General features: G+C 38.6%; 2 protein-coding genes across 2 annotated transcripts; one reads left to right on the forward strand and one right to left on the reverse strand.

Annotated features, from left to right (window-relative positions):
• Positions 1-1,846: 1,846 nt before the first annotated feature.
• LOC133997437 (proteasome subunit alpha type-6) lies at positions 1,847-6,126 on the forward strand. Its single transcript, XM_062437015.1, has 7 exons — positions 1,847-2,012; positions 3,276-3,370; positions 3,707-3,788; positions 4,478-4,633; positions 5,149-5,327; positions 5,549-5,643; positions 5,926-6,126. The coding sequence occupies exons 1-7, from the start codon at positions 1,937-1,939 to the stop codon at positions 5,981-5,983; spliced, it is 741 nt and encodes a 246-aa protein (XP_062292999.1). The 5' UTR covers positions 1,847-1,936; the 3' UTR covers positions 5,984-6,126.
• Positions 6,127-7,782: 1,656 nt separating this feature from the next.
• Positions 7,783-10,192, reverse strand: nfkbiaa (nuclear factor of kappa light polypeptide gene enhancer in B-cells inhibitor, alpha a). The gene is made up of 6 exons (XM_062437557.1): positions 9,914-10,192; positions 9,227-9,332; positions 8,886-9,093; positions 8,677-8,765; positions 8,298-8,558; positions 7,783-8,182 (listed from the first exon to the last, which is right to left on the reverse strand). The coding sequence occupies exons 1-6, from the start codon at positions 10,144-10,146 to the stop codon at positions 8,153-8,155; spliced, it is 927 nt and encodes a 308-aa protein (XP_062293541.1). The 5' UTR covers positions 10,147-10,192; the 3' UTR covers positions 7,783-8,152.
• Positions 10,193-14,565: the final 4,373 nt, after the last annotated feature.

Genomic DNA, 14,565 nt, shown 5'->3' on the forward strand with positions numbered 1-14,565 from the left:
TTTCAGGAACAAGGAAATGGGAATTGAGAGCTTACCAAGTATCGGACAGTGATTTAGTTCTACGAATTTTGTTTTAAAACAACCTCTTCATGCTCCATTTAAATGGCATTATTTTCCATTTAGCTTGTTGTGTGAGGAGGAAAGTAAACCTGTCGTGTCATAAGAGAAACTGAAAATGTTGATCTGATGGTTTTCACTTTGTAACACAGAGGGCAGAGGCGTATAAAGTTCCAGTTTTAACTGCTCAGTGCAGGTTATACCGAAACTGTTTCCTTAGCAAGCAAAAGGAAGCTGCACATATAAAATTACTACATCTTAAATGACAAAAATAGGAACCAGAGAGGACATTGCACAGACAACTTAATATACAGTATGAACCAAATGTATATTTATGCATAGCTAGCCCTCTATTGCTTATCTATCAATGTAGATGCTACATTAACTCATATCTATGTTTACATCTCCATTTATGTGTGCAACAACAATATATCTATAGCATCAAATACTGTACGCTATGATGCATTGCATACCATGTTATAGATACTAAATAATACAGTTTGTGATTCTCTACACCCGTCAGCGATGACGCAAAATGATGATGATGATAAGAAAGTATGTAAATTTCAATTTACTGCTCTCTATTGAATAAATGCTGAGAGTGTATTATTTATAGGAAGTAGTGAATGAGTGAAGGAAGGAGTGATTTTGGGACACATCCGGCATTCTTACAGATGAGATGAATTATGGCTGAAATCTGTTTTTCTGTTTAGTTTTAGGGTCCTGCCATTGTAGATTCTGGTGCACGGTCACACTGTCATGACTTACTGGGACACTTGAATAGAACAGCTAAGCTACAATATGAGCTGTGAAAATGATGAATCATTAAATTATTAATTAGAGATGTTATATAAAGATATTTATTATACATTACATCTGTGTAGCTTTTATTTACTTACTTACTAACTTAGGCCTTTGTATTCCTTAAGAAATATAGGCCTCCATCCTCTCCAGTCTAAGTCAAGTTGTGACCCATCAGCCTCAACCTCCTGTTTTGTGCTCCTTCTCCAGGTTATTTTGTTATTGTTGTTATTATATATACATTGTAATTATTTGATTTGCTCTCACTTTTTTGTGGGCATATTATTTTCTGTAATATTGTGAAATTTTAACTTTTTTTTTAGGTGAAGGCTTTAAATAAGCCCATTCAGGGTTTTCTGCCTATCCCTGCACTGTATATTATGAAAGCATGAAACAGCCTATCACAACAACAGGCTAAGGCTGACTAACAATATCATCTCTAATCATAACCATATGTTAAACAAACAATTTCAACTGTTGCCATCAAACTATAGATTCAGAGTACCCTCATTCAATAAGATCAGGCTTAAGCATTCCTTTGTAGCCTACATCAATCGATCCTTATGCTAAACACTGAATCTATGTCAAGATCAAGGACCAGGTGAAGGGACGCTAATGTGCTGTTTATGTGTTTGATGTGCCATGGTTTTGTCTGCTGATATGTCACTGCTTTGTCTATTGTCACTGTTTTTGTGTATTAGTGTTGCATGTTTTTTATTTGCAATGGAGCTGCTGATGGACCCAAGAACAATTTCAGACCTGTCTGCCAATAAAGTACCATCAATCAATCAACCATCAATCAATATTATACGTCATTAACTGTAATTTGAGTCTTTTTTGTGTGTGTAAAATGTAACTTATAAAATAAAATAAAAAAACTAAAGTAAAGTTCATTACAATTATAATTATATTGCCATGGAAACGAAGCAGGCCTCTCTCTCGCTCTTTCTAGCTGACACCGGATGTAGTTCCTTTTTCCTGCAGTTCAACTTCCGGGTGGAGATATACTGTGCATGAAGTGAAATCCTGCTTGCTTAAAAAGTCGTTTGGACGAACTTCACCTTGTACAAAAAAAAACATGTCCCGCGGATCAAGTGCAGGGTTTGATCGACACATTACCATCTTCTCTCCTGAAGGAAGACTCTATCAAGTCGGTCAGTACGGAGGATCTGTTGAGACAAAAACAACCCGGCTCCTCGCAGCCGAAGCTAAGCTAAATGCTCTGTCATGGTTCGTTTAGCTTGGCGTCTAGCTGATAGATAATAACCCGCCAAAGCGAAAGAAGGATTATATATACAAACCACTAAAGAGTCGTTGGTGGTGTCGGAGTTGTTATATTATATGTACTGTGCTGATGCTACAATGAAATACACAACAGCGCAGATGCAAAAATAGCCGGCTAGCTGCTAGGCTAGTTAGCATCGTTAGCATCAAAACCAAGCTGATTCATTGCTCTCCAGCTGAGTGCAATGTTACGATTTATTAAGGTTAATTTAATGTTTTTAATTATTAAACTTCTTGTGTTTTGCAAGCATTATCCGGCAATTATAGCAGTGTCACGGTTTTTTTCATAATAATAAAAATACAGTACGGCAAGCGGTGATTTGATTAAAGGGACAATCAACCCAAATGACAGTAATTAGATGTGTTGTGTCCACTTTTTACACTTCTTATTTAGTTTGTCACTTATAAGCTGAACTAGACATGAACAGGACTTGTTTATGTAACCAAAATACTAACTGTGAAGGTGCTACAGAGATTAGAAAATTAGAAACCGTTAATTTACCTTAATATAGAGATAATCATTGATTTATAACCATTGATCATATACATAACACTCATTTTTAGGGCTCGTTTAAAAAAATAAGTGATGCCAATAACAATCCAAGTACAATAGAGTGCTGTGTTTGATACCCATCATGTGAACTGAAGCATTAAATTGCCTAAAATACCTACCACAAATGCATTTTGAACGTGTTTAGATTATTAATATTTATTAAATATTAAATGATCAGCATGTGGGTCACAGCATATATCACACACACACTTAAATAAATGTGTGTATGTGCGTAGACGTATTCACTGGCATATACTAAGTTGTTTTTTCTAGCTCTCGGTTCAAAATTGTATTGATGTAGTATTGATGGCAGGTATCGTCTGAGGGGAGATGTTTCGATACTACTTGGTATCTATTTATTGCGGTGAATATCTCATTTGCATGTACCATCAAACAAAACAATTGTGAACCCACAGAATCACACAATAGTGAAATGTCAGTGGGCTAATTAGATGTCACTGAATTTACTGACTGTGCTCTCAGAGTATAAAGAACATAGTGCGTCTCTGTGTGTGTAAGGGTTTGCTTCTTCTGTTGTCAGATGAACATAAATAGATACTGTCTTATCTCCCTCTTGCAGAATATGCTTTCAAGGCTATCAACCAAGGTGGGCTCACATCAGTAGCAGTCAGAGGGAAGGACTGCGCAGTTGTTGTAACACAGAAAAAAGTACCGGTGAGTTGATAATTGTAGTGTTTGGTTTTTCATGCTGCGGTGGAAGTGAGCGATGAATCCTCCTGCACTGATGACACTTACTCCTCTTAACCTTTATGTGGCAACCCCCATACCCCATTATTACATATTTTACTATGGGAGGATATGACTGTAGTAGTTACTGACGTTTGTGTGTGTAAGGATGTGTTGTTGTGTGTGTTTTTAAGATGAAACCCATTGTACTACTTTGTGTGCATGTGTGATTGTTATGCCTAATTCAAATATTCTTTTGTATGTGTTGAAGTTAAAAATTGCATTTTAAAAGTTTTTTTTATTAAATCTTTCTCTTTGAAACAGGACAAGCTTCTGGATGCTGCCACAGTGACCCATCTTTTCAGAATAACAGATAATATTGGATGCGTAATGTCTGGGATGACAGGTAAAAGAAAAAAAACGGACGGAAAATATGATGAGAAATATGGATGGAAAAAAATATGGTTGTATAAAAACAAATCCAGGAAAAAAACCCCAATTCATCTATGTTTATTTTGAATTTAAAAGGGCGCTAACACAACATTGTTACTGGAGGCTGCATATTGAGCAGCTGTTTTGCATTTTCTTCAGTTTTCTCTGCTCAGTACATGAGAACAACATCTGGATAAAAATTGGTCAAACCAAACTACTCCCTTCAAAAAAATAAAATTGGTCATTTTCGAAAGTGATGAGTCTTACTATTCTCCTCAGTCACAGTATTTACTCTAGCTGATGGTTCCTCTTTCCATATACCTGTCATTTTTACCTTAAGAACATTGTTACTTACTTACTTCATCCTACACCCTTTCGAACATTGAGTAGTTTTTTATTTTGTTGTTTATCTAAAGTAATTTTGCTGTAATTTCAATTTTGTTATATTTCACTGTCTAAATATTTTTTGTTATTTTAACATGTTCGAATTTAAAAAAAAAAAACAACTTAAAAAAATCAAAACCCCTAAGAACAGTGCAATTCATGAACACCATATCCAGTAAACATTGGATGAAAAAAATGAATGTACCAACATGACAATGTGACAGTAACTAATGCTTTGAAACCAAACCAATAGCCATCTCTCCGTGATCTCGTCCCCAGCTGATAGCAGATCCCAAGTTCAGCGAGCTCGCTACGAGGCAGCCAACTGGCAGTACAAGTACGGTTATGAGATTCCAGTGGACATGCTGTGTAAGAGAATTGCTGATATCTCACAAGTCTACACGCAGAATGCTGAGATGCGACCACTTGGCTGCTGTAAGTATTGATTCATTGATTATAATCTTCCATCAGGGGATCTCATTCCTCACCTGGTGTACATCATTAAAATCCACACTGCCTCAATACAAAATATTAACTTTTTTTCTTTTTACATTTTAAATAGTTATTAGAAGGTGTGTTATTATATTCCTGAGATACCATCCTGTTCATATTAAAGTTGGATTTCATATATAAAGTTTAGATTTTTTGTGTTTTCACAGTAGTAAAAGCATTTTAAAAATGCCAAAAAGCATCCGATCTTCAATATCTCCTCCTTAGAATATCACATACTGAAAATAGATTCAACAGATTTGTTAGCATCTGAGGTTTGTGATTGTCTTTTCCAATTAATTTTTTCACATTTACACGCCCTGATTGCCATTTGTATGTGCAGCAAAACACACACAATCCATTTAATTATAACTGATAACAAGCTGTTCAAATATCTAAGAACAAACACTAAAGTCATATGTCAATGTCATTATCTTCTCTATAAATCCTGTCACCTGCAGGTATGATAGTGATTGGCGTAGACGAGGAGCACGGCCCCCAGGTGTACAAATGCGACCCGGCAGGCTACTACTGTGGGTTCAAGGCCACTGCTGCTGGAGTGAAGCAGACAGAAGCCACCAGCTTCCTGGAGAAGAAAGTGAAAAAGAAACTGGACTGGACCTTTGAGCAAACTATTGAGGTACACACAGGAAAAACACATCAAGTTGCTTTTGCCAAGTTGTAGCACAGGTTTGACAAGAAGGAATATGAAAGTAACTTCTGTGTGACCTTTGGTGGTTTCCAGAAGTGTAGCTGTTAATTTCATAACCATCAATTTAGTTTTAGTTTTACATGATAAAATTAACATATCATAAACCTGATGTTATTTCCCTCCTACCTCCTCCTTTTTTTCTCCTATAGACGGCAATCTCCTGTCTTTCAACTGTTCTTTCCATTGACTTCAAGCCCTCTGAGCTCGAGGTGGGCGTTGTAACAACGCAGGACACCAAGTTCAGGTAAATATATGATCGCTGATTGTAAAATAGAGAATATGAGAATAGCTTGTTGTGTCACTTTGATTACTATGAGTCAGTTATTGCCGCACATATTCAGCATGGTGTTTGCCTAATTTCTCAAAGGGACCACTCAGCAAATATTTAGACTCTGATCAACCAGTAATGTGCGACAAAGATGCTCAGTTTCACTCTAGTGTTTCATACTGTATATCTCAGATATTTGGGTTAAAGTAGTTCTTGCATATCAGAATCATCGTCTGTCTCCCCATCTCCATTCTCCAGGATTCTGACAGAGAACGAAGTGGACGTCCACCTGATGTCCCTGGCAGAGCGGGACTGAGCAAGCAGAGACTTGTCACCTGTTGGATTAAGTTAGAGCATGATGGGATATGCAGTTCCCATATGGAGACTGGTGTTATCTTTGTTTGCTGTACATTTACCCCCACTGTTTCATTCAACAATAATTAAAAAAAAGTTTTTGAGTAAAAGAGCAGTTGTACTCAATGCCTTTTTCCTCTTTATTGTGAAGATTATTATAAACTTTGCAGAATTTAGTCAGTTTTATGTATAACATACATGAATCTAGCTTTTTAACTAGTAAACTAGTAGTTGTGTAATTTAATGCATCCTGTCTTATCAGCTTCGTTTTCATCTGACAAATTTAGAAACGGGGGAGAATGTTTATGGGAACATGAGCGGTGCACAGCTTTACCTGAGCTTCCTGTTGTGGCTCTCTATGCACTAAAATCACATGACTGACAGAGGCACCGTGGAGAGGTTATTTTACTACACTGTGATGTAGACCTGACTTGACCTCATTTCTCAACATTTTGGCTTTTTTTTTTCTTTACGCACAAGTAGCATGTCAGAAATAGACTCACTTAACCACACACATCATACAACATAAGTAGTTTCTCTTTGCAAGGGGAAAGTTTTTTCCTGTAACTGAGCAGTTACAAAGTTGATAAAGCTGACATATGGGCTGTAGTGTGTTGGGGGGGGGACGCTGTCTAAGCATTTGAGTGGGTGACCTTGTCCAGCTCAGCATTTACCAGGAGTTTGTCATCAGCATATGACCAGAAATTACATTAGTGTCATCTGCTGCTTTTTTTCTATAGATCACTTTCCATCAGTCATCACATCATTGCTCAAGCCCCCCTTTACTTCTCTGTGTGTTTTTGTAACTATTTAAAAAAAAACAAATACTGCTAAAATGTCATGTTTGCTTACTCGAAATGCAGGAATAACCTGTGGAACTTCCTGCTTACGTAGATAAATACTTAAAGTCTCAGTTTAAAAAAAAAAAATTCCACTATCCTTAAGAAGAAAGAACTTGCTTTTTGTCTTCCTGGAAGAAGCACATCACCTGAGCAAGAGGAATCTTTGAGACTTTGTCCTTGGTAGCAAATGAGTCTTCAGAAAATCCCCCTGGCTAGCCCAGTTAATGTTTACAGCCTTGAGGACAATTAAGAGCAGTATACACCACTATTAGACTTAATCACCCTGGGACATTTTCTGAGTAACACTTAAGTGTTGGCTTCTGTTTAACTTTGTAAGCAGAAACAGTCGCTGGTTTTATTTCAGGTAATTCCTTCTTGGAGAAAAAAAAAATCCTGACTGTTGTACACTCATCTTATCAGTTGACAGGGAAATCTTGTACTTCCCAAACTTTGGCAAAGTTTCCTGCTCATTATGACACAGCAGTGAGTCTGGTCTTTCTGAATATATATACAAAGATTTTCCCAATTTGGTAAGATACATTCCCTTGTTACAAAATGTCCTTGTTATTTCTACCCATGTGCCTAGCTGCCTGAGTGTTCAGCTGTAGTTCCAGGCTAGGGTGGAATTTTTAGTACAGTTTGTTCCTCTTATGCCGCCCAGGGACTTTCAACGCAGTGACTCAGAGACCCAGTGACCTCGCCCCAACAAGGAAATCCCAGACTGTTCCAAAGGGGCTGAGTGTGATCGTTTTGCGTCTGTGTATCTTTCATAAGTCTGACTGATGACTCTTTCTTCGTCACTTTGTCGAAGTGAGAAATGATGTTTTTATGTGAGTGAAAATGACACGAAACAGTGCCCACAAGGGAGGAAATGAAACTCATGCAGAGTGAGGAAACACGCCAGTCAAAGTTATTTATATTCATAAACATCTTTTTATTCTCATCATTTTGTTAATAGTGTTTAAATTCACACAAAATATTTACAGGTACAAAAATATTATCTCTGTATTTACAATATATACACATTTATATATAATTATACAGTTAATAGAGCGACTATATGGAGGTCATGGTCATGGCTGTAATATGGATCTTGACACAGAGTTCTGTGATCCAAACTGGTCTTGACCAAACTGGACGCCTTCTTCATTCTTGTTTGAAGGGCCAGCACCTGTGGACTTCCTGTACGCGAGACGTGGACTTGATGTGTCCCTCGTCGGTGCCGTTTCTGGGCAACCCTGTAGCAGCTTCACTGTCTTCACACCACCAGAAGAGGGTTGTTTGTTTCTTTACTTTCCAAATTTTATGTCATCGTACAACTGCAGGAAAGAAAAAGAAAAAATGTTAAGAACCCAGACCTTGAAAACACGATTATATGACATTTTAAGTGTTTGAGATCACTCATAAATCTGCTGTTCAGATTCAGAAACTGACCTCATCCTCAGACAGCTCCAGGTCGTCCATGTCGCTATCTTCCGATTCGCTTTCGGGAAGCTCCCTCAGCTCCTCTGCCGTCCTATCAAACAATTGGCAGCGGATCTCGTCGTTGTTACGACCGTAGGTGAGGTGGTACGGTGTGAATCCGCCATAGTTTAAGCAGTTAACGTCGGCGCCGAGGTCAAGGAGGCGACGGACCAGTGCTGCGTTCTGGAGATCTACGGCCAGATGGAGCACTGTCCTTCCACTGCATTGTTCCTATAGGAAACAAGATGAAGGAGAGATGTTAGGTTCATGCATAAGACTCAACTTTTTCATATAACCTGGCTGTCTATTTAGAAGCTGTATGTAGGATTTGTGTGTAATTGACGCTTACCTGTGCGTTAATGTCTGCACCCAGCTGAATGAGACTTTCCACCAATGAAATGAAGCCATTAATTGACGCCAAGTGGAGGCAGTTATGTCCTAAAAAAAGAGGAAAAAACAAGAAAAGCTCAGTTAATAACCAACTTCAACAATCTGCCAAAGTGACACAAGATCACCATCTGTGTCTGGGTATGGGTGCTATTTAGACATAATGCTTACCACTGTAGTTGGGGAAAGACACAATGGAGGCGAGGTGGCGCTGGCTGTTCTGAGTGATGACCCCGAAGCAGGCGAGGGAGCCCTTTTTGCAGGCGATGTGGAGGGCTGTGTTCCCGCTGTCATCGGCCAGCCGTGGGTCACATCCGGCTTTAAGGAGTCTCTCTACCAAGTGTGGCTGATCTGTGATCACTGCTAGGTGGAGGGCAGTCTGGGGAAAGCACATTTATAAGATATATTTAATGATCATCAACATTGAAAAGGAATGTGTGTGTTTATGTTGGGGGAAGTGATGTATTGTATTGAGATGATAATCAATTATTTGGTTTGATTTGGGTAATTACCTGTCTCTGGTGGTTCTGTACATTGAGGAAGGGGTGACTGTGAGACAATTTGATCATCTGGAGGGCATGATCTTGTGCTTCATGAATGATGGCCAAGTGGAGAAGCCTGTTGGTCAGAAGAGAGGGGGAGAAAAAAAGAGAGGTTAGTTAAAATAGTGCTTTCAAAAAAAAAAAATTACGCATGGGGGAAGTGGTTCCAGCCAAATAAGAAAGGACAAAGCCTGAGCAGTGGAGCGTTTCGCAAGAGTGGAGTTTTGTCGGGTTATTTCCACCAGTTGTGGCTTGACACATCTGATGCTTTATCAGTTACTGGCAGCGGGCCAGGGACTTTCCTAAACGCGCAGAGCGGACTTTAGCACCGCCCAGACTGCGCTCTCAGCCAAAGTACACACACACACACACACACACACACACACACAGAGAGAGAGTACACTCTGCGCTGCACGCACACACACACATACACACACACACACACACACTTTTAAAGGCCTCTTGTTTTCGTGCAGCTCTCGACATTTTCGTGCGTATTTTTTGCACCTTTTCACATGACTACCAATGCATTACATTTGAAGTTGAAGCTTGCGCGCTTTAGTGCAAAACATCCATTTAATTCATGCGCAAGGCTCACACTTGCAAATGCGTAATATGCAAAAAATTAAAATATGAATCCACAAAATGTTCACTTACGTGTCACCATCGTCCGTCACTACAGCTCTCCAAGGCTCGTATTCATGCGTGCTTTCCTCGCCCATGGACACACATATGTTCTCAAACTCGTTCACCAGCTCGTCCTCTTTTAGGGAATCCAGGCCGCTGTCAAAACGGTCCTCTTGGCAAGGCAGCACTTTCCCATGTTTGGGCTCCATGTTGTCGAAGTTGTAATCCATTTGATCGTGGTTAGGTACTCTGTGGACGTCCATGTTGACTTTGCGACTGTCAGAAGTAACAGCTCCGTCGTTATCCAAAGGTCAGTGCAGAGTAGTGCAGTGGAGGGAGGCGCACTGGGTTTTGTGAGCTCCACTGGGCGGGGCATCAGTGGGGATTTCCATTTGACTTAATCTTAGAAGAAGAAGGGAAATCACACAGAGCTGTGCTTTTGTGAGAAAAATCCCCCCCAAAGAGACTCAGAATGAAAACTTGTAATTTCCTATTAGACACCTATTTTCACCTGTGATGTAGGTTAGGGGAGAGACATTATTTATTTCAGTGAATGAGACATGGTGCATGAATGGGAGGGAGACAGCCCCTGACAGGCCCTTTAAGAATTCCCTTCTGCTTGGGGAAATTATCTGTTTCAAGTGGCTAACCAAAGTAGCATTGAATGTTTTCCATTTCGTTACTTTTGGCCTAAATTGACCAAATTTTGTGTCAGTTGGGGTTTTTTTAAAGCCATGTTTCTAATATTCAAGGTTCACACTAATAATGAACACCTACACTAGTAACCACATTCTCTTATCATATAACTGCTCTGAATTATGTGGTTGTTATGACCATACAATCAGTATATCTACCTGCTAATTACATTAATATTTTTGTTCCACTGACATTAGATACAGTCATATGAATACTATGACATATAAGGAATACATTGTATTTAGATAAAATAGTGTGTTTTTAGATTTGTGATGTTTCTTTCCATGATATTTAAATGTATGCATGTACGTTATTAAGTTATTCCTTCAACCATAAATGTGCATTCTCAGCCAACATCAAATACTTTTACAGTTTTAGAAGAGTTGACAGGTACCTCAGTATTTTCATTATTATTGATTAGGGCTGCCAAATATGTCCTATTAGCCCTAAAGCACACATATGTTTAAAATAATTTTGAAAAACATTGCATGGACTGTAAAACAACAACAACAAAAAACCCCAACAAGTAGCGTATTTAGGGGTCAGTCAGAAGAAGGTTGTAGGATTTCCACACTTCTTTTTTTATACAAAGTGAAATTACACAGAACATTGAGTGCAGAGGAGGGGAAAAGATTCTGAATTTCCTCATGGAGACTCATAAGTTTCCTCATGGAGACTCCCTCATGAACACACTGCAGGTTCCACAATAGGATGTTCTGGACTTACCCATGTATTATTGCACGTGCTCATCATATCTCTGGAGGTGAGACAAATGCACAAATTGGCTTTGATCCTGGAAAACACTGTTAAGTTGTGGAAATATACAATTTCAGTATGACTTTTTGATTGGTATTTTGGATTTTCTTTTCTTTCTTTATTATATATATATATATATATATATATATATATATTGAGTGGAAAGAAATGCTCTTTGAAACTTTCCATGTGATCTTTCTTTTTTAAATCTTGTTTGCATTTGTCCCATAGCCTAGTTCCCTTAAGGCAAGTCTTAAAGAGGAAATTATTTTCTGTTGCATAACATGGACGCAGTGTGGGACAAGTGCTGCCTACCCTGACATTTAATGTAAAATTCCCAGGATCACTTCTGTTTGTGAAAGGTAATTCTGGTGAAAACATAGCAACAGTATCTAAGACCAGAAAAGCATTCATACCTTTGTAGGGCAATTGCCAATTGAGATTACACTATACTCAACAAACAGTGATACACACCCTGCAGGGCTGTGATGTCAGGCTACTGTATCTGTTTGAGTGTCTGTGAGTGTGCGTCACATCAGCAAAACGTCACTCATACATGCACACTCTGTCTCCTCTGTGTGTGCGCCTTGAATTCCACACATTCTTTCATGTCCGCCAAGTATCATAATGAGGAATCTGGGGACAAACTGTTCTTGCAGCACTGTGTTTTCTTTTTTCCTCTCTTTCTCTCTCTCCCCTGTTGCCAAGATTGCGTGCTTGTGTATGTAAATGGTCGGATATTTACCCCACATGGGAAATGGTGGAACTTCCACTTTACATCTCTGAGTTTTTTTTTGTGAAGACTGTGCAAGTGCTCTTGCCCTCACATGCCTTGTGTTTATTGCTGGTTGCCACGGGAACAAACCGCTGGGAAAGCACTGACGCCAGATCAGCGTCAGGTGCTGTACATTGCCCTCTGCCTGCGTGTTTGGTAAAACACCACTAATCTGAGTGCAATAGTGCCTCAGGGTGCATCACACCTTGTTGGTGAAGTGTCATGACACTCCCCCGATTCTTGATGGACAAGTAACACCAACTTCACCCAGTAGCACTCCCCAAACAGGGGCTGTTCTGGTGCCAAATACAGCAGCTTTTAACATTTGGACTGCCAACATTGATATAAATGGGTACCCAATAAACAAAGAGAATGTGTGTATATCTCCAAGCACAATAAAATACAAAAAGCATTAATTAAAAAAGATTTGTATACCTATTTTGGAGAAAACACTAAGTAGAAAAAAGTGTAAAAAAAGAAAGAAAAAAAGCTGAATATATAATGATCTCATGCTTTTTAAGGGAAATGGGAGCAACTTTAATCATTTCTCATGCTGTCATATAAGCAATTGTTTTAAAGTGACCCAATCGGTAGGTTTGGTAGATTTAATGAATGAATACCTAAAGTTACTCAATGCAAAAGGAATGAATTGTTTCTTTCGGTGACGGCATGACTTGTAAGGAGGCGGGGGGGGGGGGGGGGGGGGGCTTACTTGTGAGATTGAAACACTTGTAATTTCTGGAAACCATTGACTATTTACATTTAATGGACTTGTATGATATTTTGGGAAATGTGCTGATTTGCTTTCCTGATGACAGTTAGATGAGAAGATTGATTCCACCTGTATGTAAACTATGGCCTGGAGACAGTTAGCTTAGCATCACTGAAAGTATGATTTTGCCCAAAGTATTTTTTTAAAAAGTGAAAAAGCATAATTCACCTTTAAAATCGAGACATATTATATCTCTTTTGTCAAACTTTAAACAAACAGATACAGTGGAGATACAACATGTTTAAAGCTGTGTATCGTACTGTTTTTTGGGGCTTTGGAAAAAGCTAGTCAAGCTATTTCTGTCTGCTTCCAGTCTTTAAACTGCACAAAGCTAATAGTCATGCTCCTGGCTCTAGCTCCACAATTAGCATACAGACACACTTGTATATTATTTATAACTGTTTGGGCACAGATTAAAATGATAAAATACATCAATTATGACACTTTAGAGGTGCTTTTATGTGTATTTTTGGACCTTACAGAACTTTACAGGCTTGCTGTTTAAATGATTTATTTGACCAAGTACATTTTTTAAGTAAAAAAAAAAAAAGAGTGTGATAGAATATTTTTTTATAGTGTCTATGAACAGAGTGTGACACTGTGTGGGACATAGTTATACACTATCTGATTTGATTTTGAGAATGTGATTTATGTCAGTGAGTAGGTTGTATCAGTGATCTGCACCTATAGCTCAGCTGTCTAAAAATAGTATCAGCTTCCCAGATGTGTGCCTGTCACTCATGACAACTGCCTTTTGTTTCAAAAGGAAGCTATCATTCCATTATTACAGTAATCACTCAGTGGACAGAAAACCTCAACCAATCCATTACTTGTGTGGGCTCAGTGTGACACAACAGTTCTACACCCAGAGTTTGAACAATCTACACCCACGTTATGTTTTCACAATGTGTGGCTTGGTAAAAAAAGAAAAAGAAAAAGAGTATTCTAGTATGGCAAGTTCACACATGGCTGTTTTCCATGGCTTGTATTAAATAATGGGTAGGCATGCTGTGTAATGATATGAGTCAAGCTGTTCTTGCAGAGGGACTTCACCACATCCAGGCTTTATGAAAAGAAAACATTATATAGGGGGTTGTTATCTAATCACATGTTACTACATGCCTGTCACAGTCAATGGGACAAGAAGATCATAGAAATTTGTGTGACCTTTATTCTCATTACCTTATTCAATGATCTCATCTAATGAAAAGCAAGGGGGGAAAATACAAGGCTGTAGTTTCAGTCAACCCTGTGTGTTTTCAGAACAAATAAAAAGTGTTTAAACAGGATTCCATATGTGTAAAAAGAACAAAGTTATTCCCATAAAGTTACATCTGATGGTCATGCAATTCTGAGAGTGTTGAATGTGGAAAAACAGTGTTTGAACATCTTTCTTTCTTTCTTGCTATAGTTTCTGAAAAGGTGACTGGAGACATCTGAGACACAGGCCATTGAAACTTTCAAACTGAGGTGAAAATATTCTGAGAGCCTCCCCTTTGTCGGTTCAGTTTCACGCTGAATGTGCAAATGCATATTTTTTTCGGGGAAGCGTGGGTGTTTTTTCGGTGAAGGGGTAATACCTTTATTTCCTTCCCCAGGCATTCCCACGTACATACATACATACATACATAAATACATACATACATACAGGTAAACAGACACACACCCACACCCACCCACCCA

Source organism: Scomber scombrus, chromosome 17 (genome assembly GCF_963691925.1).
Source record: "Scomber scombrus chromosome 17, fScoSco1.1, whole genome shotgun sequence".
Classification (NCBI taxonomy): domain Eukaryota; kingdom Metazoa; phylum Chordata; class Actinopteri; order Scombriformes; family Scombridae; genus Scomber; species Scomber scombrus.